Raw genomic sequence first — 25,271 nt, 5'->3', positions numbered from 1 at the left:
GATAACCAACAATGTTATTTCTGTGCCGCACGCATCTAGAGTTGTCCCGGCGACTCGATGCTCCCGCCGCACCAACCACGCTCTCAAGCTGCAGACCATCGCGAGTAGAACAACTTTTACTAGGCTCTCGTTCTTCCCTCGTACCATCAAAGAGTGGAACGAACTTGAGCCTGGTGTGGCGGAGGCGGGGTCCCTCGCCCAGTTCAAATCTGGACTGGCGAGGACCCTGCTGCATTGAGTCGCCCCTACACGTCTTTATATATGTATATATATATGTCCTACTAACACACTAAATGCACTGTCTTGTCCTTTACACCAACAGACTCAGTTATTTACGTTCCGTAGTGTCCCCTCCTTTAATTGCCCTTGTTTTTACTTGTACCGGTCACTTGTTTTGTAATTAACAACATGTGCAGCTGCTAGTAATCCAATGTCAATATTGGGCTCAGCAGTACTTAAGATGATGATGATGATGATGATTTCGAGACGTTTGATGTTGCTATGCCATTTTACCGCATATTTGGAACAACATTGTACATCACTAAGACCAGTCGGGACAGTTTCCTGTGCTCTGCGTGGCCTTCGTTTTCGGAATAATTTGGCTCGTAAAATTTCTGTTAACTTGCAAGAAGACCAACTGCGTACAGTACGCTCAAGAAACCTGCCTGGAACTCTCGACGTGGCTTGGCGGTTGGGTACGAAATGCGAAGTGAGAAGATAGCTCTCTGACAACGGTTCGCGAATGCGACTGAACTAACTGTAAAGAGCGATGGCTTGTTCCCGCCAGCCTTTCCGTGAATTGGTTTCACCATGATCAGAAGTAACAACTTATGATCCGTATTGCACAGAGTACGTTCCTTTTCAACAAAACTCACAAAAACACCGTGTTTGCTTAGACCGAGTACAGCGATGTCAACTTGGCGGCATGTCGCCTAATAGTATGTTTTAACTGCTTCACACTGCACAGCACAGGTGCCTGTGGTTATAGATGCGTTCCCAAAGGCAAAGTATTCACATGTCTACACAGTAACATATCTAAAATACGGTTCTAGTGTACGTTATAAAATCACATGCGACTTCCACAACCTCAATTTTATTTTTAAACTTTCATCTGAATATTAAGGAATCATGCGATGATAATAACTAGGCCCCCAAATGAATAGGGTTAATTCTGTACTACTAAAATTTCAACGGGATAAGTCATTAAAAAAGCCATTTTGAACATGATGATCAATGATACCTGTTTACGCATGTATACCTTAATTTAGAAGTTCTACCCAACGTCAATACTTTTATACTTTTTTTCATTACCTCCACAAGTTGGTGCAGCACCACTCCAAGTCGCGTTCGGCTGGCAGGTTATATTAGCAGTCCCCCTCAGCTGATACCCGTCCATACAGGTGTACCTGACTGTCTGTCCTGATGTAAAGTTACTGTTGTTATCCCTGTTCCCATTGGTCGGCACACCAGGATCCCTACATTGTACATGTCCTGCAGTGTTGCCTGAAACAAAACAATGTAAAGGTATGGATTTCCTTCCTTTTCCATCTATTATACCAATTATGCGTATATTTGCATTATTATTTTCTGTTAATGTTCAACTCTTCATATATTACATATATTGCAAACTATAAAAGTCCCATTGTGTACATTAATGCAACTTTTTAAAAAGTTTACTTATCAATCATGCAAATCAAGGCCCCATTTGGATAGTTTGCATTCCATTGTGTACATCTCTGTTTTAGCTACATCCATGACAAAAGCCATGAAAATTTGCGTTCCTTTCTTGATTCATCCGCTTGAAAATATTTCGCCCCTGTAGTTCCAGAACAAGATGCTAGTTAGGCCAAACCCACACCACTTGCAGTTGTTATTGACATGAAAAGCTATCAGCCACCGAAAAATCAAGACCATAGAAGGTTCAGGACAAAAAAAATGCAAAAAAAGGAAGTTCTGCTGCAGTACCAAGGTCAGTTAGTAGGAGGCCCAAACCCTATCTTGAAAATCTAAAAAAAGATTCAAGATTTATGATCCAAGACGGCGTATAGCTTAAATGTGATTTTTGCACAAGGCTAAGATACGCTGGATTGGGATACTGAAAGTCTACCACGTCTGCGGCAGGCGGGTCCAGCACGAGTGTATAGTACCTGTCTGAGTGTGTGTTTATTAATTACGCGCGGGCTGTCGGATTCTGAACCCTTTGTGGCTTTTCCAATGGCAGCATTGGAGACGGTCAGGGTCACTCATGACATAACTGGAAACCTTTAAGCCGGACAATTGCGTATCGACCTAGGACACACAGTAACTTGAGCATCATAGTGTATCTTTTCAAAACAACACAAGCTACCTTTCCCTCCCTTTGTTTCAACAACAAGCGACGACAATCTCATGATACGATTCGAAGTCTGCACTGTTAGAGTGTACGCTAGTTTTACTTATAGGAGGCATTACTTTGTGTACCCACCGTAAGACGTTACATAACTGGAAACTGCACTGTACAAAGGGTTCACGGCCAGGAAACTCTGCTGTGTTCAAGTCCTTTGACACACTTCAAGATCACAAGGTGGACTATGATCAAATTTCGAGATCGTTTTAACGACTGATTGATATTGAGATTGCTTCAAAGAATATTTTGAGATATTTTAGAACTCTTCGAAATGAATTTAAAAAATGTTTTGAAAAAATCTTGGGATGTTTTGAAAAGATCTCAAGATGTTTTGAAAAAATCTCAAGATGTTTTGAAAATATCGCAAGATATTTTGAAATTATTTCCAACGACGCATGGCATCCTCTCCTTGGGTCATTGTTATCCTAACTGACTGTGACGGAAGAGTTTCATTTCACTGAAAAGACGACATATAAGCAGTAGCTGCAAGCGGTCAGAAGCCTTTGTACAGAAGGTTAGAACGTCGTATACTCATCTCTAGATCAACGCCATATCGGTTTTAACAAATTAATACTACTCACACAATTGCAACTTGTTATTACTTCCGCGTATTTTGTACATACATGTAGTTTACCTGCTGACATCCCAACATAAGAAGGTCCAAGTTTCACATCCGTGGTCACGCTAAACGCTGTCGAACCTGTCCTACACTATTTGTTTAAGCTTTACATGACGACAAACACAACAGTTAGTCAAGAATACAATCAAGACAGAAGAAGTGGAACAAAATACTGGGTGAGTGCCTAACCATCCTTATTATACGCAATATTGTACATAATCACGATAGTTAGGCAATGTATGCATCTCTATGGTACTTCTTTCACGATAAGCTGTGTAAGTTTTGAAATACGGTACCATGCTTTCTATGATGTCATTGCTGGGAAAACAATGTAGCCTGGGTGCCAGGCCCCCCGTGCCATGTATCAGTTACATTACATGATAGGACTATTAAAGCGTGTGGCATATGTAATTGCGAACGAGAGAAACACAGGCAGATATTATGTAAATTAAGATTTAATTTGCATAATTAATAAGAACATGTTGTAATTCAGAAATGCCTGGAATGTCATGCCTAGGGCATTTAAAAGTTAGGTGAAGGTAAATATCATTAAATCATATAACTTATTCAAATAAGGACCTCATTTGCTTTTCTCTCTTTTTTTCTCCAAAGGTAAATTTCGCCATGTCTCACCCTGAGATGCAGACTACAGCAGGGATTCACTGGCAAGCACGAAGCCCAGTCAAGGAAGGATCGGGGTGTGCATTCATGTTTTGCACGCCAGAAGATTGAACAAGTGTGGTGTTAAAAATACCTTGGCGACGCAGCGTGTTATAGGGTAGTAAGGTGTTGTGAATTGTTGTTGTGTGATGGAAAAAATTTCCCAACTTTTGCGCACTTATTGTTGGCGGCCCCAGGCGGAGTAGGCCAGGATTGCAGGAATGCTCGCCTTGGGAGAAGCCAGGAAGTTTACGTCAACTCTTGACAAGTGTCTTAATTACATGTATACTGCGCCGGTGCGTGCCTAGGGTATTCTTGTTTTTCGGGAAAAAAACAAGAAACAAGAGTTCTGAGATCTCATACCTCCATGAAATATGGGCTTGCTTTCTCATACTTTATTTCAACATGTCCTCATTAATTATGCAAATAACCTCTACATTAACGTAATATATGCATAGTGGTGCTAACCTTAAAATAACTTATACATGTCACGAGCTATAAAATTCCCATCATTCACCAATAAGAAGTCATAAAATGTTCACATTAATTGTGCAAATTAGGTCACCATTTGCATAATTGGTATCTGTTGATGTTCCGCCTGTTAGAGATTAAATAGATTACATGTATAGCAGTACCATTATATGAAACACTGTAATCATAGAATTTCATTAATTATGCAAATTAAGTCCTCATTTGCATAATTTGCATTTAATCATGTACAACTCTCTCTCAGGTACCGACACACCAAAAATGATGAAAATACGTTGTTCCAATCTGGAGTTATTGGCCTTGAAAGTTTTGTACCAAAAACTAACCTGCAGTACCAGAACAAGCTGCTAGGGGGACGAAACTTACACCACATTCCTGACAGGATAAGCTATCTGTCACCAAAAAGTCAAGACCATAGCTTGTTCAGGACAAAAGATACAAAAACCGGAAGTTCTGCTGCAGTACCAAGGTCACCCACCAGGAGGCCCATACTTAACCTTGACCTTTGTCTTTCCAAGACTTACCATCATACCAAATATCATCACAATCCATAAAGGCGTTGGGAAGTTATGCTGACTACAAAGTTGCGAAAACACACACAGACAGACACACACACACACACAGACACACAGACACGCCAAAAACAATACCTCCATTTTTCATGGAGGTAACTATCAACTTTGCGAAAAAAGGCTGTAGAACAGTACGGTGTTAACGCGTGTCCTATGAAGCTAACTCTGTCAAGAACAAAACCTGGTATTTTAATGATATCTTTTATAATGTCCACATACCATCCGTTTTGAGAATGATTTACTAGAATGCTATATATCTTGAAATATTATACTAGCCTTTTAACTGGTCCCTATGAATCTGGATGCATGAAAAAAATTCTCTTGTTGTCTTTAAACCTTGAGTATTTCTCCGACTCTTCTGAAAACTAATCATTCGTTCAAAATTTTTACTCTTATTCCTTTTTTTCTTTTCTTTCTTTCTTTCATTTGAATAATCATTATTATGATACTAAACGACGGAATATCCATCCGTAACCTTTCTTACATCTAAGAGGCCATCTCGGATCAGTCCGAATCATTGTAAATGTAGGGTAAACATATGTATGACGTCAAGTCATCGGGATCTACACAACCACACTAGCTCACTGTAACAAAACAAGCAAACGCTTTCTTTGTGGAAAAAACTGGAAGTCCGTTTATAAAAAAAATACATTACTGTTGCATTTACTCACCTGGTTGCGCAGCGATGCCAAAGACACTGCAGATCGCGAAGGCACAACACAGTTGAAATACTGCCATGTTTTTTTCTCTCGCTTGCTTTCGCCAGAAAGTGCCCTGCAGTTCCAGAACAAGCTGCTAGGGGGACCAAACTCACACCACTTATTTTTGACAGGAAAAGCAATCTGTCACCAAAACATCAAGACCAAGTTCTGTTGCAGTACCAAGGTCATCCGCCAGGAGGCCCATATTTGACCTTGACGTTTGTCTTCCTAAGACTTACCAACATACCAAATATCATTATAATCCATAAAGGCGTTCTGGTTTTTATGCTGACCACAAAGTTGCGGAAACACAGACAGACAGACAGACACACATACATACATACATACATACATACACACAGACAGACACGCCAAAGCAATACCTCCATTTTTCATGGAGGTAAAAACTAAGAAAAGGGGGGGCACATTAATTGTTCCCCTAACGCTACTGTACTACTTGCCTGCCCTTATGGTTTGATTATGGTTGTCCTGACAGTTAAAAAAGAATGAGGGAAAATGCAGTTCCGAGTCAATACGACCCTGCTGTTTCTAACAGACTAGTATATTTTCGGGAGAAGCGAGACCTCGTCAACAACAACACAATTCAGTCAGGAGGTGCGCAGAAACAAATTGCAGTCCTTATCCTGTCAATCAGGGTGAAACCATTGCGAATTAATTGGGGGGATACCGTAAAAAAAGCTAGAGAAAGTCACCGATATTATTATCAGCTTGAATTCTGTCTTTTTTTCGTGGTTAGGGGGAGACATACAAGTATGCCTAAGAGGATACAGGAGCCTACTAAGATCATCGCTATTGATCTAAAACGTTTATAGTTTACGAACCCCCCACCTCCCATCACAGGATAAATGTGATCCAACCGTTATGATGACTCATCAACAGGTGGAGGCGTTTGCACTGACGGGTTTCTAATAACGTGACTTCTACACAAACATCACAAAGACACCTGTAGCATAGGAGAATTAACAGACTTAGTGTTGAGTGATAAATTCTAAATTATTCATGACGGCGGCTTCAGTTAACAATACCCTGGATTAACTTTATGACCTCTGCCAGTTTCCCACCATAGAACATGTATAGAACCTGCCACATCTAATTTCATTAACGTGGGACAAGCTGAGCCATTCACACAGCTACAGGGACGTTGATAATGTCTGAGTTTCCATAGAAATAATAGATTGCCTAAAATATGGGAATAAAAAAAAACGTTGACGTGTCTGTTCCAGCGAACATATCTATAGCTGTTATAAGTAGAACTCCAGGCAGTATCCATTGGCCAGAGAGAGTCCAACACGCCACCCAAGGATCTGAAGGAAGTCACAAAGAACAAGGCTATTGGACGGTAGCCTCCACCAGGCCTTTCTACGGGTATAAGGATCTTAGAATTCGTGAAAAAAGCTTAGAGAGTAAAATTGGCCAAGGGAGTCCGACCGCGGGGAGGTAGTTTATTTCCTTCCGCGGCCAGTCGAACCTACAAGGCGGCCAAACTCCCCAGGAAAATATTCTCCTATATAGCCAGCGTACTTAGTCTGGTAGAGACTAATTGAACGGCACGGGGGGGGGGCGCAATCTTTTCAGAAACTTGTCAGAATTAAAAAGAACGTGTTTCCGCTCTAATCTCCAAGCAGATTCGGAGGGCAGGTGGACTGTACGTTGGCCGCCTGTATCTATATAGGCCGCATGTACCCAACGTTCGCGAAAAATTGAATGAATGAAAGATTTTTATTGTACGATTGTGCTCTTACAAGCTAAAGTACAGGTCATGGATAAACAAGGAAAAAGAATACAGCAATAACACTTACAAACTATACATACTAATGTGATGTTACAGATTAAGCTTCTCGCTTCTTGACGCAGTCAAAGATGTGCGAACATATTGTGCTAATGATACCTGGTTTGTCAAGTTTCATGAGGAATTCGAATTTTTCTGTCTAAATGTCCAAAGCTTGGGAACTTATCTATTACATAGGTATGGAGGGAATACCTGTCATTTCTATATAATGTGCAGTCAACTACAAAATGGCATTCATCTTCAATATAATCTAGATTACAAAATTGGCAGATCCTTTGCTGTACAGTGTAGAGTCTCTTTTTAACCTCCTTGAGAGGAGTGCGGTTGTGTCTGCCTTTTTCAATGTGGAGTTTGTGTGAACTTATCCGGAGTTTTGTGATGGCTGTTCAGAAAATAGCTATAGCACATAAAAGCACATAAAAGCTCCCGAAGACCCCGAAACCCCCAGTTTTTGGCATGCTATGAAGGCTACCTTGCCCCACCGAATTTGCTTGAAAATTATTTCTGCTCCGCCTCGTGCCTACTTTTATTCCTTTTACAACCTCTTCATGCCTGTATTTGGGACAAACGCAGCCAGCCGCGCCAATTCACAGCGGGAGCTTCGCCCCGATACAGAAAATACAAGTTACAACGGAGATTCTCTTACCCTCCAAGCAGAGGTTGTGGGGGAATGATCGTTAGCTTTTTATACTGTCTTGCCACCGAAAGGGATCTGCTTGGATATTAGGATTCTCTATCAGGCTTGGGAAAGTGGCTGTAAAGGGTAGAAAGAACACTACTCTTCAAGCAGAGTTTTGGGTATGTATAATCCTTGGGTTATCGTTTTGGCTTAATTATGGGTTCACCACACCACGAAGTGGTGGTGAACCCATATTGCTTTTTCTGATGTTTCTTCTTCTCCTTCTCCTTCTCCTCCTGCCATTTTTATGGGTTCACCACACCACGAAGTGGTGTGGTGAAACCATATTGCTTTTTCTGATGTTTCTTCTTCTTCTTCTTCTCCTCCTCCTTCTCCTCCTGCCTATTTTTTAAATGGATTCAGCTTCTTCATTTTAGGGCCCAAGGTCCTGAAATTTGGTATGGAGGTACAGTGGGCAAATACCCCTAGGTCGTTTTTTTAATTATTGTGATACAGGCTTTTAGAATTGTTTTATTTGAGTTTTTGGCTGTGTTATAGCAAATGTATTACTGTGTTAGTGTGCCTTGTTTACCACGTTTGGGCATGAGTCATCACAATGGAATGCAGGGCATCAACCAATAGGCATGCAGCTTTCCTCTATACTTCTTGCTGATTGGCTGTTGGGATTTAACTTGATTAACACCTGCACAGAAGCATTTCTGACAGTATGTCTGTATTCAAGTGTTTTGGTAGGTATTTCAAGCTTTCCTGCTCCAGCATTGGAATGCCGGGCATGGACGTTTTTATTTTATTTTGAAAATCAACAGTTTGCATTATGCAATTAAAAATCCTAACCAATAAAGTAGGGAATAGCTATCCAACTGTTGTTTTAGTTGTATTTTACTTCATATTATAGTAATATCAATGTAAATCATTGTTTTCCCTTGTGTTTCCCATTCTTTCCCTGCCATGTCGTAAAATGTGGTGAACCCATCGCTGTATTTGCTCCAAAGCAAATATTGGCCTTTCTAGTTTAAATGGATTCAGCTTCTTCATTTTAGGGCCCAAGGTCCTGAAATTTGGTATGTAGGTACAGTGGGCAAATACCCCTAGGCGTTTTTTAAATTATTGTGATACAGGCTTTTAGAATTGTTTTATTTGAGTTTTTTGGCTGTGTTATAGCAAATGTATTACTGTGTTAGTGTGCCTTGTTTACCACGTTTGGGCATGAGTCATCACAATGGAATGCAGGGCATCAACCAATAGGCATGCAGCTTTCCTCTATTCTTCTTGCTGATTGGCTGTTGGGATTTAACTTGATTAACACCTGCACAGAGCATTTCCATACTGACAGTATGTCTGTATTCAAGTGTTTTGGTAGGTATTTCAAGCTTTCCTGCTCCAGCATTGGAATGCGGGGCATGGACGTTTTTTTTTTATTTTGAAAATCAACAGTTTGCATTATGCAATTAAAAATCCTAACCAATAAAGTAGGGAATAGCTATCCAACTGTTGTTTTAGTTGTATTTTACTTCATATTATAGTTATATCAATGTAAATCATTGTTTTCCCTTGTGTTTCTCATTCTTTCCCTGCCATGTCGTAAAATGTGGTGAACCCATCACTGTATTTGCTCCAAAGCAAATATTGGCCTTTCTAGTTTTAGGCGTTTTTTGTCGGGGTTTCTTTTTTGCACTAGAATTCTTTTTTCACCAAACCCAACAAAATTGTGTGCTTGTGCACTTGCGTATTTTGTTCTCACCAGAGCCAACACAAAGAAGTATCGTTTCCTTAGCTTTTTTAAGGAAGCTTCCTCAATAAAAGAGTCATGCGGTGATTTAGCAAGAAAAGAATTTAATGGTCATCACTTCGACAAGATTCCCACCCGCGTGGTATATATGCTCATTTCTTACCTTGCTCGACAACATGCCGAAACGCAAGCGCTATTACACCAAGGCGACTAGGAATGGTACCTAAAGCGAGGTAAACATTTTCTCAGTCCTCAGTTTCACTTAATTAGTCCTCTTCAAAGAAAAAATAATAATATACATATTGTAGGTTTCTGCTCTCGCAATATGCATACAAATAATCGGGGTTGACCTGACGCTTAATTCTACATACATGTTTCTCAAATGTGCATGTTTTCCTTCTACTAGATAAGTCATCTGAGCGAGACGCAGTTGGAGAGTGGGGACACGCAGTCAGACTGTCTCAGAAAATCACAGCGCGTCTTGGACAATCTGGTGCTGCCTTCAGCCGACCACCAACCACATCGAATTTAATCAAAGACATTTTACAAGATCTTGCTCCTATAGACCTCGGTCACCGCCTATAGAAACCAACACAGTATACCCATGTGCCCATCGTTTCTAGTCTGAGATGGATACTCGTAATGATCAGTCGAAATCCCGCGGGTCTGTACAGTTATGACATTCCACATAAGTACATGGACAAGGTGATTCCCCAGATAAATCCAGACAAGGAGAATTAGACGGGGGTCAAACGGAGTCCACTATATATCGCTTATGCTTAACAATGCCCAATATTTTGTCCATCAAGTTGGCTGAAGATGAATGTATCATTTTCATAGGTCACGACCGAACGTACTTTCATACAACAAGTTTTCCTGCATTTCTGCCATAAACCAGTATTAGATGGAGTTTTACAGGAACTATGCTGGAATGTCAACTGACACCCCACTGGGCGATAATCCACAAAAGCCAGCCCAGACCACCATACGTAAAAAGTTGGCTGAAAAATTTTCTCTCCAAGCAGAGGTTGGTGGGGAAGATTGTTACTTTTCTATTATGCCCCTTTCTTTCTGTCGCTACTTCCACTATCTGTTGGGTGAAAGGTAACAATTTCCCCCCTCCAACCTCAGCTTGTAGATTAGAAAAGTTCACAATTGTCTACCACCCATTACGAATTCCGCTCCAGCCATTGACCTGAAAGAAGGGTCAGAATCATTAAATCAATCATCAACAAGGAAGTCAAGTATTTAGCTCCTGTCCTTTCAACACAGATTAACGCCATACACATCTTGTTTTGGAATGCGGGTTCGTCTCCAAATTTTGTATATAACCACTAGTATTTTAGAAAAAAATGTGTTAGGACACTTACTAATTGAGGGATAACAGGAAAACAAGGTAACAAGGAAAATCATTTTATTCGTCATGAAAACAGCAATAAATTACTGGGAAAGCTCTTGTCGTCCTGTTTTTTTCTTTCTGGCTTCCTTATTTTATTTATTTATTCATCTGTTTGGCTCACGCTCGTCCCCAGCGCCCGTGGAGAAGCCATAGGCATAGATCGTGGCTTAGCCCAGGCTATGGAAAATAAACTTTCTTTAATGCAAATCTGTCGTTTTTGTTTTCTTTGCGCTTTCTAAAGGGTAATGATAACCTACTCTACTCTGGCGGTATTGTCGTGCGCGCTCGCTAGTACGTAACGTTACACGGCGGTCATCTGAATACATGTACACTGCATTCTTTCTACTATCGGGACCTAAAACAAGACGCAAGCTTCCTATTTTGGGGTATAAAATGCTGTGAGGGTGTACCGTTACCTCTCTAAATTTGCCCAGAAGGGACTTAGTCGCGGAAGGAACTTAGCCACGGAGGGAGTTTTGGCATTCTCCACATAAGACATTCTAGTCAGGTTTCACGAATTTTGTTATGTTTACCGAAGAAAAACATATTGTTTCTGCGCTGTTTCTTCCTCTTCTTCTTCTCCAACCAGTGACCTCTGGCCTGACCAATGACATGATTTGTTGACGTCTGTCACCATGGTGACTGGTTTTGGGTTACATAATGTTGCAATTTTATGGTCTCCTCTGCTCCATTCACCACATACTAGTTTATGTTTATTTTACATATTGACCCCAACAGTTTGGGGGTCAGCAGAACAGACTGGAGAGTGCTGGCGGAAAACAGAACATCCTGGAGGGACATGGCTACAGCCGCTATGCATCTAGTCTGATGCCTGCGGCTTGATATACCCCAAACGTAACGTTTGACATGGAAATGACACACGTGATGTTTGACATTCGCAGTTTTGACACGGAGATAACGGGAAAAAATAAAACAATTTATCTTCTCTAGTTTTCCTTCTTTTTTTAATTAGTTATTTATATTATACCCCAATTAAAAACTGAAATAATGCCGTATTCCTGCTAGTTTACACGAATTGTAAAAATGTCATCAATCTAGAAAGGTTCGCCAGCAAATACAGCATATTTCTCTTCATCTTTCTCCCAACCGTTTTCCAAACTCATTTGTTTATTAGGTCCGCATGCTCCTCTGGGGGTACACCGCCTCTACATAAAGCAGAGGGAGCATTGTGGCTTTACTCATGGATATAATCTTGTTTCCACATAATATTAAATTTCCGGGGAATGCTTTGAAGTAACATACATATATAGGCTTTGTCAATACAAACACACAAAAATATTAAATGTCTTTACCTGTTGTGGGAGTAGTAGCAGCCCCTGCAGTTGAAGAGACAACTGTGCTGGTGGCAGCTGTTGTAGTGGCCACAGCTGTAGTTGTTGTTGGTGAAGGTGTGGTGACTGTTGTGCAATATACCGTGTATAGAAAGAGAACAAATCTGAGATAAATTTAGCTATTTTGTGCCAAAATATTTTTTTAGAATATCATTGGTAGAATGACATTAAATATAACCCCATACGGATAACTGAGCAGCTGCGAAAAAATCACCCAATACACGCACTTCCACACTTTTTCTCTCTTTTTTCCAGTTAATGCCAAAAATGGGATTGTATCTAATGCAGATAACAGAATGTTCTAAAAACGAGAAAACTATCAAAAACAACTTTGTTGACCCTTGTTTAAACTCTTCAAAAATAATAGTGCAGTGACCTGTAAAGGAACTTGCTGTAACAGTTAAGTAAAGTAAAAAAAAAAAGATCATTTAAAAGGAGCACCCATACAAAAATTAAAGCTTTGTAATAAAGTTTCTCAGTACCAAATGTTCGGATACACCCATCAGTCAGATTATAGGGTCTGAGAGGGACTCTTCCTCTCTCTTTGTCTCTGTCTCTCTCTCTCAGTCTCTCTCTCTCTCTCTCTCCTCTCTCTCTCTCTCTCTCTCTCTATCTAGAGAGAGAGAGAGAGAGGAGAGAGAGAGAGAGAAAGAGAGAGGGAGGGAGAGAGAGAAATAGAGAGACCCTCTACACATACAGATAAGGGTTAGGTGATTTTACCTGTTGTGGGAGTAGTAGCAGCCCCTGCAGTTGAAGAGCCAACTGTGCTGGTGGCAGCTGTTGTAGTGGTCACAGCAGGAGTTGTTGTTGGTGGTGAAGGTGTGGTGACTGTTGTGCAATATACCGTGTATACAAAGAGAACAAATCTGAGATAAATTTAGCTATTTTGTGCCAAAATATTTTTTAGAATAACATTGGTAGAATAAAATTATATATAACCTGATACGGATAACTCAGCAGCTGTGAAAAATCACCCAAAACACGCACTTCCACACTTTTTCTCTCTTTTTTCCCGCTAATGCTAAAAATGGGATTGTATCGAATGCAGATAAGAAAATGTTCTAAAACGAGAAAACTATCAAAAACAACTTTGTTGACCCATGTTTAAACTCTTCAAAAATAATAGTGCAGTGAAGTGAAGTGAGAGAGACTTGCTGTAACAGCCAGTTGCAATTGTCTTAAGTAAAGTAAAAAAAAAAGATCATTTAAAAGGACCACCCATACAAAAAAGTAAAGCTTTGTAATAAAGTTTCTCAGTACCAAATGTTCGGATACACCCATCAGTCAGATTATAGGGTCTGAGAGGGACTCTTTCACTACCAAAAATGATTTTTCTTGTTTTTCTTGTTTTTCTTAATTCGTGGACAAATTTTCTTACATGAAGAAATTTCAAGAACAATTAAGAATAAATAAGAAAAGAGCAACAGATCGTTCTAAAATTTTTTTCTTGTAAATTTTCACTACAAGAAACATTTTCTTATTTTTCTTACGTGAAGAAATAATTTCTAGCAGTGATTTTCTCCCCCTAGAATGTTCTAGAAAATTGAGTTAAATGGTCTTGTTTTTCTTATCTGAAGAATTACTTTCTTGCCATGGTTAAGAAAATACAAGAATTTTTCCCTTAAGTTTCTTGTATTTCTCATAGTAAGAAAAACAAGAAAAGCAGGGTTTAAAAAACAAGTCATAACTAGAATAACATTCTTGAATTTTCTTGTTTTTCATATCAAGAAACTTTGAGAAAGGAAGTTCTTGCTTTTCTTGGGCTGTGTCAGAAAAAACAAGAATTTTGATCTAACCTTTCTTGAGTATATTGCTTAGAAAAACAAGAATATTCAAGATATTGAAACTAGAAGACAAAGATCAAGTCATAACTAGAATAACATTCTTGAATTTTCTTGTTTTTCATATCAAGAAACTTTGAGAAAGGAAGTTCTTGCTTTTCTTGGGCTGTGTCAGAAAAAACAAGAATTTTGTTCTTCACTTTATTGACATATGTTGCTTAGAAGAAAGTGTTTATTGACAGTAAGAATTTTGGTCTTGAACTGAGAACCAAAGTCTCAAAGAAATAATAAGAATTTCTGTCTTGAGGAAAAAGATATGCATTCTTGTTGTAAGAACATGAAACTTAAATAGAAGAAAGGCTTTCTTGACAATAATAATATAATAGTAATATCACTCTTAAAGTTAGAAAAGGAATCTTGGTGTAAGAATCTATTTTTGGGATATTAAGAATTTGTTCTTGTTTTTTTTGTAATTTAGAAAGTTGAGCAATCTGATTCTAGATTCTTTTAGTAATGTCAGAGACAAGAATTAGTTTCTTTACTTTCTTGACTTTGAATAATTCTATACTTGTAACTAGCATAGTTTCACTTATCTAGATAGTTCAAGAAAATGATTCTTGTTTTTCTTGGTCAGGTTATGTTCAAGAAAATACAAGAATCTGTGTCTTTGCTTTCTTTTTAGACAAAAAAAATGGTTGAATTAGAAATCAAATTTAAAACCTGAAAGCAAAAAATACTTAAAGTTCTTTAACGTTTTTGTTTTCCTTATCGAGAAAGTTCAAGAAAGGTGAGTTTTTTCCCTGGTAATGTTTAAGATAATGTAAGAATTTTTTTCTTAACATTCTAGCCATAACTGTCATGTGATCTCTTGTGAGCTCCTGATTGGTTAATTCAAATCCCAGAATGCAGTTAGGGATTTTTGAACAGAAGCTGGGGTGAAGTCAGATGTGGGGGCAGTGCTCTGTGCTGGTTACTTCTTTTTAGTCAGATATTGATTCATATCGTCGGATTTGAAGTCAAAATCAAGGTAAAAAGGACCTTGTGAGCATGTGAAGCAATGCTGATCGTGTCGGCTTGCAGAAGAAACCAACTTTGCAACGAAAAAAGGATGGAACCAAACTTATATAAGGTAAGTGCGCCCCCCCTCCCCACCAAGAAGAAAAAATCTGTTGACATTGTTTTTAGACTTCATAGCTTATTTGCTACAATTCCATTGGGGTTGATTTCTAAATTGTATCTCTGGTATATTGTAGAGTACAGTGTTTTACTGCATTATAATTATATTATTTTCAATTGTTGAGTAAACTTGAAGTAATTCAATCCTATTTTTAGCATCCTCTTTTGACTTTGTTGTCTTCAGCCCCTGCATGCAATGCAAACTAAGAAAGGTCTTTCCTGTTTTTTTCAGGTTTCCAAAGACTGTGACTGTGCCAATGCTATAATGCCAAAGCTGCAGGGTTTGCTGAATGTTTTGGAATGTGATATGATCTGTATTCTTTAACCATGATAATGGCTTGTTGGTTACATCGTATGATAGTTTTAAGTTTACTGTAAAACTTGTTTCCATTCAAAGAATGTTAGATACATGTACATAATGAATGTGGTAATGAATATTCCTATACTGTCAGTGTCAAGAGAGGCCTGTCAAATAATTGTTATAGGATTTTAATTGTTGCAATATCATTCTCTGTAACATTATTTCTTCTTTTGTGGACAAAATAGTTTTATTGATACAAGAATATTGAGCTCTAAGTTCAAGAAATATTTTCTTATGTGCAGAATGTTTTTCTCATTATAAGAACTGTTAGCTAGCTCTTAGTTCAAGAAATGTTTTCTCGTATACAGAATGATTTTCTTGCTACAAGAATAATTAGCTCTTAGTTCAAGAAATATTTTCTCGTCTACAGAATGGATTTCTTATTACAAGAGCAGTTAGATCTTAGTTCAAGAAATCTTTTCTTATATACAGAATATTTTTCTTATTACAAGAACAGTTAACTCTTAGTTCAAGAAATATTTTCTTGTCTACAGAATGGTTTTCTTACTACAAGAACAGTTAGCTCTTAGTTCAAGAAATCTTGTCTACAGGTAATTGGTTTTCTTACTACAAGAACAGTTAGCTCTTAGTTCAAGAATATTTTCTTGTGGGCAGAATGGTTTTCTTGCTATAAGACAAATGCTCTTAGATCAAGAAATATTTTCTTGTGTAACAGTTAGCTCTTCGTTCAAGAAATATTCTTCCTGTAAGAACCCGTAATTCTTATCATGAGAAGAATATTCTTAATGGTTTATTAGCTTTAAGAAATAAATTCTGAGAATAAGAACAACGTGGCGTGAGTTTCTTGAATTTTCTGGAAACGGGGATTCTTGTTCAAAGAATAAGGTTCTTGCTGACAGTAAAAAGTTCTTTGCACAAGAAAAAAATTATTCTTTTAGTGCAATGCAAGAACATAAATCTTAATCTATTTCTAGGTATCACAAGAATTTTGGTCTTGACAGAAGAAATATATTCTGGGTGTGAGATGAAGTAAGAAGCTATTTCTAGCAGATAAGAATGTAGTGTTCTTGGGATAAGAACGAAAATCTTGAAAGAATAAAATAACTTTCAGATTTATAGAATTTTAGGCTTGTATTGAGAACTGCAGTCTTTGTATAAGAACAATTGTCTGCATCACGAATCTTACTGTAAGAATAAGATTCTAGAAGTAACCAACAATAACTTATATAAAAACCTATAAGAAAAATATTCTTACTGCAAGAAAAAGTCTATCAAGAAAAAATTACTTAATTCGTGGACAAAATTTCGTTCTTGAATACAGAAAAATTTGCTTCAGGGAAGAAATATTTTCTGACTGTAAGAAAAAACAAGAATGCTAGAAATGTCATTTTTGGTAGTGTTCTCTCTCTTTGTCTCTGTCTCTCTCTCTCAGTCTCTCTCTCTCTCTCTCTCTCTCCTCTCTCTCTCTCTCTACTACTAGAGAGAGAGAGAGAGGAGAGAGAGAGGAGAGAGAGAGAGAGAGAGAGAGAGAGGGGGAGGGAGAGAGAGAGAAAGAGAGAGACCCTCTACACATACAAAGAAGGGTTAGGTGATTTTACCTGTTGTGGGAGTAGTAGCAGCTCCTGCAGTTGAAGAGCCAACTGTGCTGGTGGCAGCTGTTGTAGTGGTCACAGCAGGAGTTGTTGTTGGTTGAGGTGTGGTGTATATGAAAGCTGGCAGAAATAATTAGTAAAGAGAAAGAAAATTAGACTCAGTACACCCTAATATTTTGCCATAAACACTTTTGGCAAAGTTAAGTTGTATACTACTTAGTTTTAAGGGAATAACCTATCTAGACGGTTTTAGTCCATAAAATCACAATAATGACGCCATAATGATCTGTTTGGTACTCGGTCACCGCTGTCTTTACGTGTTGTGTCGCATACACCTGAATCCCATAGATGGGAGAAGTGGTGCAAATTTACCCCAGCACGATGGTCCGGTTGCTAGCCCTTTGTTCGCGTTGCTATGACTGATTGCGCCGACCACTCACCGCGGGGTGCCTACCTCGTGCCTGTACCCAGGCACTATACACATTGTCAAGTAAACACTGCAAATATCTCTCAAAATAACGTATGATCGGAATATCATGTCGAGAAACAACAGTAAGAATTGAAAAGAACACAGGTTAACTTTGTAAATAAGAAGAGGTAAAAATGTGACAGCAGATTACAGCGTTCAAAAAGTCCTTCTTGCGCTAGTGTTTAGTTCCGGCAACTTTTAGCAATTGAACTTTGACCCTTGCGACCTTTCTAATAAGGATTTTTTTCCAATTTACGCGCTATTGACATTAGTTGAAGTCCTAATCTATAATCTTACCGATATTTTTACCGATATTTTAATTTTATGGTATTAACCCTCAAACACCCGAGCTTTTTTGTGACGTTAATGCCCAAACGGGGTCCAAATGGACCCTACTTGGTTTCTTTCAATTTTATTTTCCTTTTTGCATTCTTTAAATGACCTTTGCACATATATTAGTTAAACATATTTAGACGTTTTTTTTGGCATGATTAAGTGTTAAAAATCCCCGCTCATTATCATAATTCATGCAAAAATAGGATGAGGCCTGCAGGCATGAACATGGGGTTGACCTTTGACCTCATATGATTGTGAAATTGTCAAACCTCTGAAAACCTGATGAAATAATTCCGGAGATGGAGGTGAATTGGCAAACTGCATAATATCAAAGCAATAATGCTTTCTTGAAGACATATTGAGGACATCCGAACAATTTTGTGTGTAGGAAAGTGCAAATACATGGCTTGGGTCCGTTTAGAGCGCAGACGGTCTTACATCAGACTTCAGTTGTTATTTTTACAAATTTGTGCCGATCTCCAAAAACAATTTGGAGAACTTGTAGAAGAGGTTTACTGACAAAGTCACGGGAGGAATTTTTTTTAGAATAAAAAAAAATACAAATAGCACATAAAAATAAACGTCTGGGGTCCAAATGGACCCCGTTCGGGTGTTTGAGGGTTAAACTCGATGTTTCAGGAAATAGTGAGGATATAATAAGTACCTGGAGCAGCCTGGCATATGAAGCGAAACGTATAGTCGCATTCTTCGTCGTTCCACTTGTCTTTCAGAGATGGCAGTGCGGAGTAAAGGACGCAATCTTCGTTGCCCCCAGCGCTGTCCGGTCGTCCCTGTCCCCAGGAGCTGTACGGCCCACGTGCAGAACCGTCCACCCACTCAAACCGCCCCTCTTCGCGCTGATCGTGTAGGCCGATCCAGAAGGCTCGATCGTCGTGCACGGAGTTGTACAGGGAGATGACGAAGGCGTTGGTATCAGCGTCTCGGGGCATGGCGAGGGTACCGCCGTCTGCACGACAGGCCGCGCCCGCATCGCTGAAGGTCTTGAGTGTGTTGAACGCCTTGTAGCAGATGTCACGCCACTTGGTGTAACCTTTAAGACAAGATGCTGTAAAAGAAGGTTTATATTAGCAACATGTCATAGAAGGGTCATATTGATATCATTATATACATGCGATAAATACCCCCGGGGATGAATTCCATAAACGAATATCCTATACGAAATCTAAGATAATTTTCGTAAATTTCGGGGTAGATTTCGGCCTAGATTAGGGTATATTTCCCGTGAGCCTCCATACAACAACTGTGGACTGTGTCCTTTCGATTTTTGGTGTTTTCCTAAAAAAATTCTTATTAGGCCACACCGACTTAATTTTATGGATGACATCCGCGCGCGCATTGGTTTTCGCTTGTCGCCCTCAAAAAAAAAAGAAAGATCACCTCCACCGAGGCTCTGGCCTGGCTCTAGTCCTGGGTAGTCCATGGTAGTCAGCGACAAAACGGCTATTTACGCATTAGGCAACTCTACTGTATTTTCTCTTCCTGAATATTGTTGTGCGATATTACTGTGTAATGTTAAGAACTTACAGGAAATATAAGAGTTGTACCAGTTAGGCGACTGTTACTCAGATGCCCCACTGACAATAATATCACGACATGCCGGCCATCGACAACGTAAAGTGATGACGACAACATTTTACGTTTATGCCAAATGATGTACAACATAAACTTATGACGACATCACTTTACATTCATGCCAAACGTTACCATAACATAACCTACGTTACGTTTAACTTACCATAACATAATCTACGTTATGTTAACATAACATAACCTACGTTACGTTAACATATCATAACCTACGTTACGTTAACATAACATAACCTATGTTACGTTTAACTTTAATACCATAACATAATCTGTTAACATAACATAACCTACGTTACGTTAACATATCATAACCTACGTTACGTTAACATAACATAGCCTACGTTACGTTAACATAACATAACCTACGTTACGTTACGTTATAAATAACATAACCTACGTTTCATATGGCATCATTTTTGTGTCAAAAATACAGACGTTAAAAACGTCACGTTTTGGGCTCAATACGTAACGTTCTTTGGTCAATACGTTACGTATGCTAGGTGAACGTTCACGTATGACATAACGTGTGGATACGTTACGTACGTATGGTTCTGAAATTTCTGTGTCAAAATTACGGACGTAAAAAAACGTCACGTTTGCAAGTCAATACGTCACGTACGTTTCATGTATATGTTAACGTAATGTTGGTTATGTTAACATATACATGTTAACGTCACGTTTTGGGGTCAATGTGTCACGTTTTTCAGTCAATACGTTACGTACTACGTGAACGTTTACGTATGACATAACGTGTGGATACGTTACGTACGTGTGCTTCTGAAATTTCCTGTCAAAATTACGGACGTAAAAAACGTTACATTTTTAAGTCAATACGTCACGTACGTTTCAACTATATGTTAACGTAACGTTGCTTATGTTAACGTAACGTAGGTTATGTTATGTTAACGTAACGTAGGTTATGTAACGTTAACGTTGGTTATGTTAACGTAACGTTATGTTATGTTATGTTAACGTAACGTAGGTTATGTTATGTTAACGTAACGTAGCTTATGTTAAGGTTGCTTATGTTAACGTAACGTATGTTATGTTAACGTAACGTTGCTTATGTTCACGTAACGTTTACATAACGTAACAGTTAGTACGTCAACCTTTCGTAGGTTATGTTATAGAGTTTAATGTTAACGTAATTGCGTTAACGTAGGTGTACGTTTAACGTAAACGTTATGTTAATGTACGTTCTTGTTAACGTAACGTATGTCATGTATGCCGTTTGTTACCGCAAAAGTGGACACACGCACTGAACACAACGCAAGAGTGGACGTGCATACGACGTGCTCACGGTTCACCGAATTTTGTTAACAAATTGACACCCCTTTACCTTTGCTAATGGTTCCGTCTATTTTAACGGTCAGGTCGCGTTCTAGTGACGTCATCACTTCATGTTGTGTCTGGCAAAGGCCCCATAACCGCGGGCCGTATAGAGTAGTAGGGACAAACTTCTTAGAGGCTGGTTTGAAAGAATTAAACCATGTGTTAACTAATTGATGTGGGGTATAGAAATATATCTGATACGTCTGCTTTGTTTTGACATTTTCTTGTTTGTGTACAAGTGTAATTTTAAATGAGTGAGTGCATGCTGCAGTTTAGCTCATCTCCGCTGGGCGTCGTTTAAAGTCAATTACAAACAAGCCAAGCAAACTTTAATGTACAACAACTGTAACGGGTACACTATATGGCAAGTTCTTGAGCAGTTCTGATCATCAAGACTAATATTTATGCAATGGCTTCAAATTAAAATGCTATATAAAAGCTTTATGTGCTTTGTTCCCCTACCTAAAAAAATGTCGTCATCAGTTTACGTTGGGTCTGGCTGGGCATGGCATGAACGTAAAACGATGTCGTCATCAGTTTACGTTGTCGCTTGGGTGCTGGGCAATGAACGTAAAACGATGTCGTCATCAGTTTACGTTGTCGCTTGCTGGGCAATGAACGTAAAACGATGTCGTCATCAGTTTACGTTGTGGCTGGCTGGGCATAAAGTTAAACGATGTCGTATAGCTGGCTGGAGGAGCTATTTAAAATAACGGTTACTAGCAAACCTACAGTACAGCTTATATATCACTTTCTTTTAGTTCTTTATTTACAAGAAAGTAATACAACATCGTTGCCCAATGCTTGCAAGCTGTGAATACCGTGACAGTCAACTTGCCCGAGGGGTGTCAGTCTGTACCCCCTTCCCCCTCCCCCATCTATTAGTGATATAAAGGAATGCTTGTTTCGAGAATCGATATATGGGGATTTATATGTGGGCGCCACATGGAATTATTAGCTGTTTTGTTTCTGTGTAAGCAAGGCCGCGGGATTTTTTTATTAATTAATTTCAAACCTTCTGACTGTTGCTTCACGGGGAATTACACATCATACTGTGAACACTGTGACAGACAATATTTTAGACCACACAGCATGACGGTCATTACACCTTCTGCTGTGTGTGTATTCGCTTTGCGACCCATAAAACTGGGCCGCACCTCTTTTGTCTTTAATCGGTTCATCACCTATTTCACAACAATAACACCAATGCATAACAGGAGCATTACGGGGCATAATTTCTGTTACTAGTACTACAGCTGGGCAAATCGTATCCGTACTTTTCCCTGATATGTTCCGAGTGTGACTGATAAATTCTATCACGGCCAGACTGCCTGTTCAGCCTCACCGTGATGATATTTTCTAGTTTTCTACCCCCACCTCATTTCCGGGTTCCCCTCTGCAACGTTACAACTGAAATACTTTCATCTCCATCGTGAACCTGCTTGTGTGTGTACGCTTGAGATAAGCCTGATTAAGCCACTCAGAATTCCATCTTTCTCCCTGCTTTGCGGTAGAACTCAGAGGAGAAATAATGTTAGTTGTCAGTTGTAAAAGGATCGATGTCTTGTCTTATAATAGGCTATTGTTAACAGATCTTGGTGGATAAAATACTGGGAAGTATTACAAGTTTTTACAATGAGCCCTTTGTTTCTACTGCTGGAGAAACGGCTCATCGGTTACATATCATGACATCAGTGTTCACACGTATGTGCTATGTTCACACCAAGGCCAGAACAAAGGCGTGTCGTTTCTTAAAGAAGTCATGTGGTGATTAGCAAGGGCCAGTTCGGTGAGGTTCCCACGAGCTCAGCTCCGACTCACAGTCACTGGCACTCATCGGTCTGAACATGGCGGACCCCGATACTAGTAGTACTAGCAGTAGTGAGTCTGACAATGAGGAGGAGTCCTTGGCTGGGGCAGGCACAGAGACAGGTAAGTGTTCCTCAATCAAGACACCCGGGACACATGGACAGCCATATCCCGAAGTATTCCTCGTCAACGAATAAATGAAACACCTCTATTGTAAACCTTCAAATGCAGTTTTATAATCTGTTACTTGAGAGGATGATATTTGCTGATTATAAATTCAACATACGTGTATCTCATCCAGGACGTTCTATGTCATATATCTCAATGTGAATGTTTTCGCTTCTACTAGATCAGCCACCCGTACGGGACTGGGAAGACGCCGTCAGATTGTCTGAGGCGGCCGCGGCTCGCCTGGGACAATCTGGCGTTCTCTTCTCGCCACCACCGGCTAGAACATCAACGCCTGTGCGCCAGCATCGCCGGCACCCACCGTTTAAACGTGACGTTATGTTGCTGGACTCTAACTCCAACATTGAGATCGCCCGTCCTCCCCGCGGCAATGAACGACAGCGTATCGTCGACGATGGCCGCGAGTTCAAGGACGTAATGTTCAATAGAGAAATGAATGCTCGTCAAGTTTTGGAAACTATTCGGAACGCCATCGGAGTGCATAACAGGTAAGTTAATTCCCATTTTTAATAATTATAGTCTATAGCCTCTACCAGGCTCCGAGAGGCGCCTGGAAAGAGTAGAAATCGGCTACTTTCCAAGCAGGGTTAAATGTTGGGAAAATCGTTCAAGTTTTGCTGTCGCTACCCCAACCAGCGACAGACGAAAAACGCGTTTCCCAAGGACATTATACACTGCGGAGAGAGATTACATGCATGTCGCGGGAACGGTTGGTCCGCTGGAGTATAATCTCCAAGCAGCTCTTTTGGTGGGGGTAAGACAGTATGAAATTGGCCAGTCTGTCTCCATTTCCCCACCCAAATATCTGCTTGGAGATTACTGGAGTACACTGTACTCTTTCTAGCAGAGCAACTCCCCTGGCATGTTTATCTCTCTCTATTTGGCCAATCTTTTCTAGGCGCGTCTTGAAGTCTGGTTGAGGCTACATTGTACCTAAAGTACTGATGATAGATGATTGTCAGATCCATGTAGATATTTCCAGGGAAAGCATTACATATGAGTCTGTACATATACAGTACGTTACATGTAGAATATGATGTATTCCTAGTTGCTCGTAACGCATCACAGTATGAGTCACAGGGTTACTCTCTGATAGCCTGAGTGTCAGCCTTGTTAGCTTTCGTCCGCTACCCAAGGCTTGGGTAGCGGACGAAAGCTAACAAGGCTGACACTCAGGTTAACTCTCTGAAGCAGATGTTAGATAATGGTCACTGCCCTTCACTTTGGATTGATTAAAACGTTACTTGGATTGATCCTGACCTTTGCATCCGAAATTCAAATCCATGGCTAAAATACAATGCAGCGACATTCCCCCAAAAGTCTATTGATTTATATGAAATTCGGTATTGGTAGATTCGGTCACGCTGTGATAAGCGGATCAGAACATCGACAACCCGGTGGGATAATATTGCAGGGAAGCTCGGGACAGAAAAAAAAAAAAACGGGGCGAAAACGGAGCATCGGACAGCCAACAGGAAATTATAATGCTGTTCTGCCAAAAATGGCTTTCGAAGACTCTTGCTGAGGAAAAAACTCTAGCCTAGTCAATCTGCAGGTATCATGACGTAATCTGTCGTAAACTCACGGTCCGACCTGTTTTGCGACCATTTCTCGAATTCAACATGGCCGCCGATCGCCGACGATTTGTATGGAGTTACATGCTCCGAGGCCGTGTTGTGGTTAAATGCTGCGTTTGTTTAGGGTCTTATCCCCCCGGCCCGGCAGGTGAGTGCGTCGGGAAGCCAGGGACACCAAAAATCCGGGGCCGGCCCGTTGAATTAATGAGGCCCGGCACGGCAAAGGTTGGTTTTGGCCTATGAAGTGCCCCATGACTCATGGCATTACCATACAAAAACAAATTATTACTAGAGTCGTCCACGGTTAAGTCAAGAGTTGCCACGCCACGGCTACGCTGCTATTAGAGTCGCTGTAAGGAATTTCATCGTCATGTGGTAAATCATGGACTCTACTCTACTCTACCCCAGCGATGCTTGTGTCCAAGGTAACGACTTTCAAATGACCTTTTGTCTGACATTTTACTCGTCTCTCTTCACAAAATTTGGGGAGGGTGGCAGAATTGTGGGTCTTCCTAAATATGCTGTTAAAAAAAAATAAAGGTGGTTGGGGGTGGAAGTTGGATTGGAGGGAGGATAGGGGTCAACCATCAGGATTGAAACTAGGTTAGGATTGGAAGAAATTCAAGATTAGAAGTATGGTAGGGTTTCAGCAAATTTTAATTATGAGCAAATGTTATTCAGCTATGTTATGTACAATCTATATTAACTATATATTAACTATCT

At 39.7% G+C, this 25,271-nt stretch overlaps 2 protein-coding genes across 2 annotated transcripts in view; one reads left to right on the top strand and one right to left on the bottom strand.

The window, feature by feature from the left end:
* LOC109469440 (endochitinase A1-like) overlaps positions 1 to 21,035 on the bottom strand; it is a 24,753-nt gene extending 3,718 nt beyond the window's left edge. Inside the window, exons 1-6 of the mRNA XM_019767959.1 lie at positions 20,981 to 21,035; positions 18,698 to 19,099; positions 17,235 to 17,348; positions 13,078 to 13,185; positions 12,319 to 12,423; positions 10,780 to 10,801 (exon numbers count right to left, since the gene is read on the bottom strand). Coding sequence (XP_019623518.1) covers positions 10,780 to 10,801; positions 12,319 to 12,423; positions 13,078 to 13,185; positions 17,235 to 17,348; positions 18,698 to 19,099; positions 20,981 to 21,035 — 806 coding nt within the window. The remainder of the gene's footprint in view (positions 1 to 10,779; positions 10,802 to 12,318; positions 12,424 to 13,077; positions 13,186 to 17,234; positions 17,349 to 18,697; positions 19,100 to 20,980) is intronic.
* A 1,785-nt stretch (positions 21,036 to 22,820) lies between these two features.
* The window catches only part of LOC109469439, an 11,618-nt gene continuing 9,167 nt past the window's right edge, over positions 22,821 to 25,271 (top strand). Inside the window, exons 1-2 of the mRNA XM_019767958.1 lie at positions 22,821 to 22,905; positions 23,132 to 23,459. Of these exons, the coding sequence (XP_019623517.1) occupies positions 22,821 to 22,905; positions 23,132 to 23,459 (413 nt within the window). The remainder of the gene's footprint in view (positions 22,906 to 23,131; positions 23,460 to 25,271) is intronic.

The sequence above is a fragment of the Branchiostoma belcheri genome, unplaced genomic scaffold, assembly GCF_001625305.1.
Source record: "Branchiostoma belcheri isolate BF01 breed outbred unplaced genomic scaffold, Haploidv18h27 scaffold203, whole genome shotgun sequence".
Classification (NCBI taxonomy): Eukaryota; Metazoa; Chordata; class Leptocardii; order Amphioxiformes; family Branchiostomatidae; genus Branchiostoma; species Branchiostoma belcheri.
This window is presented reverse-complemented; position numbering and strand designations above follow the sequence as displayed.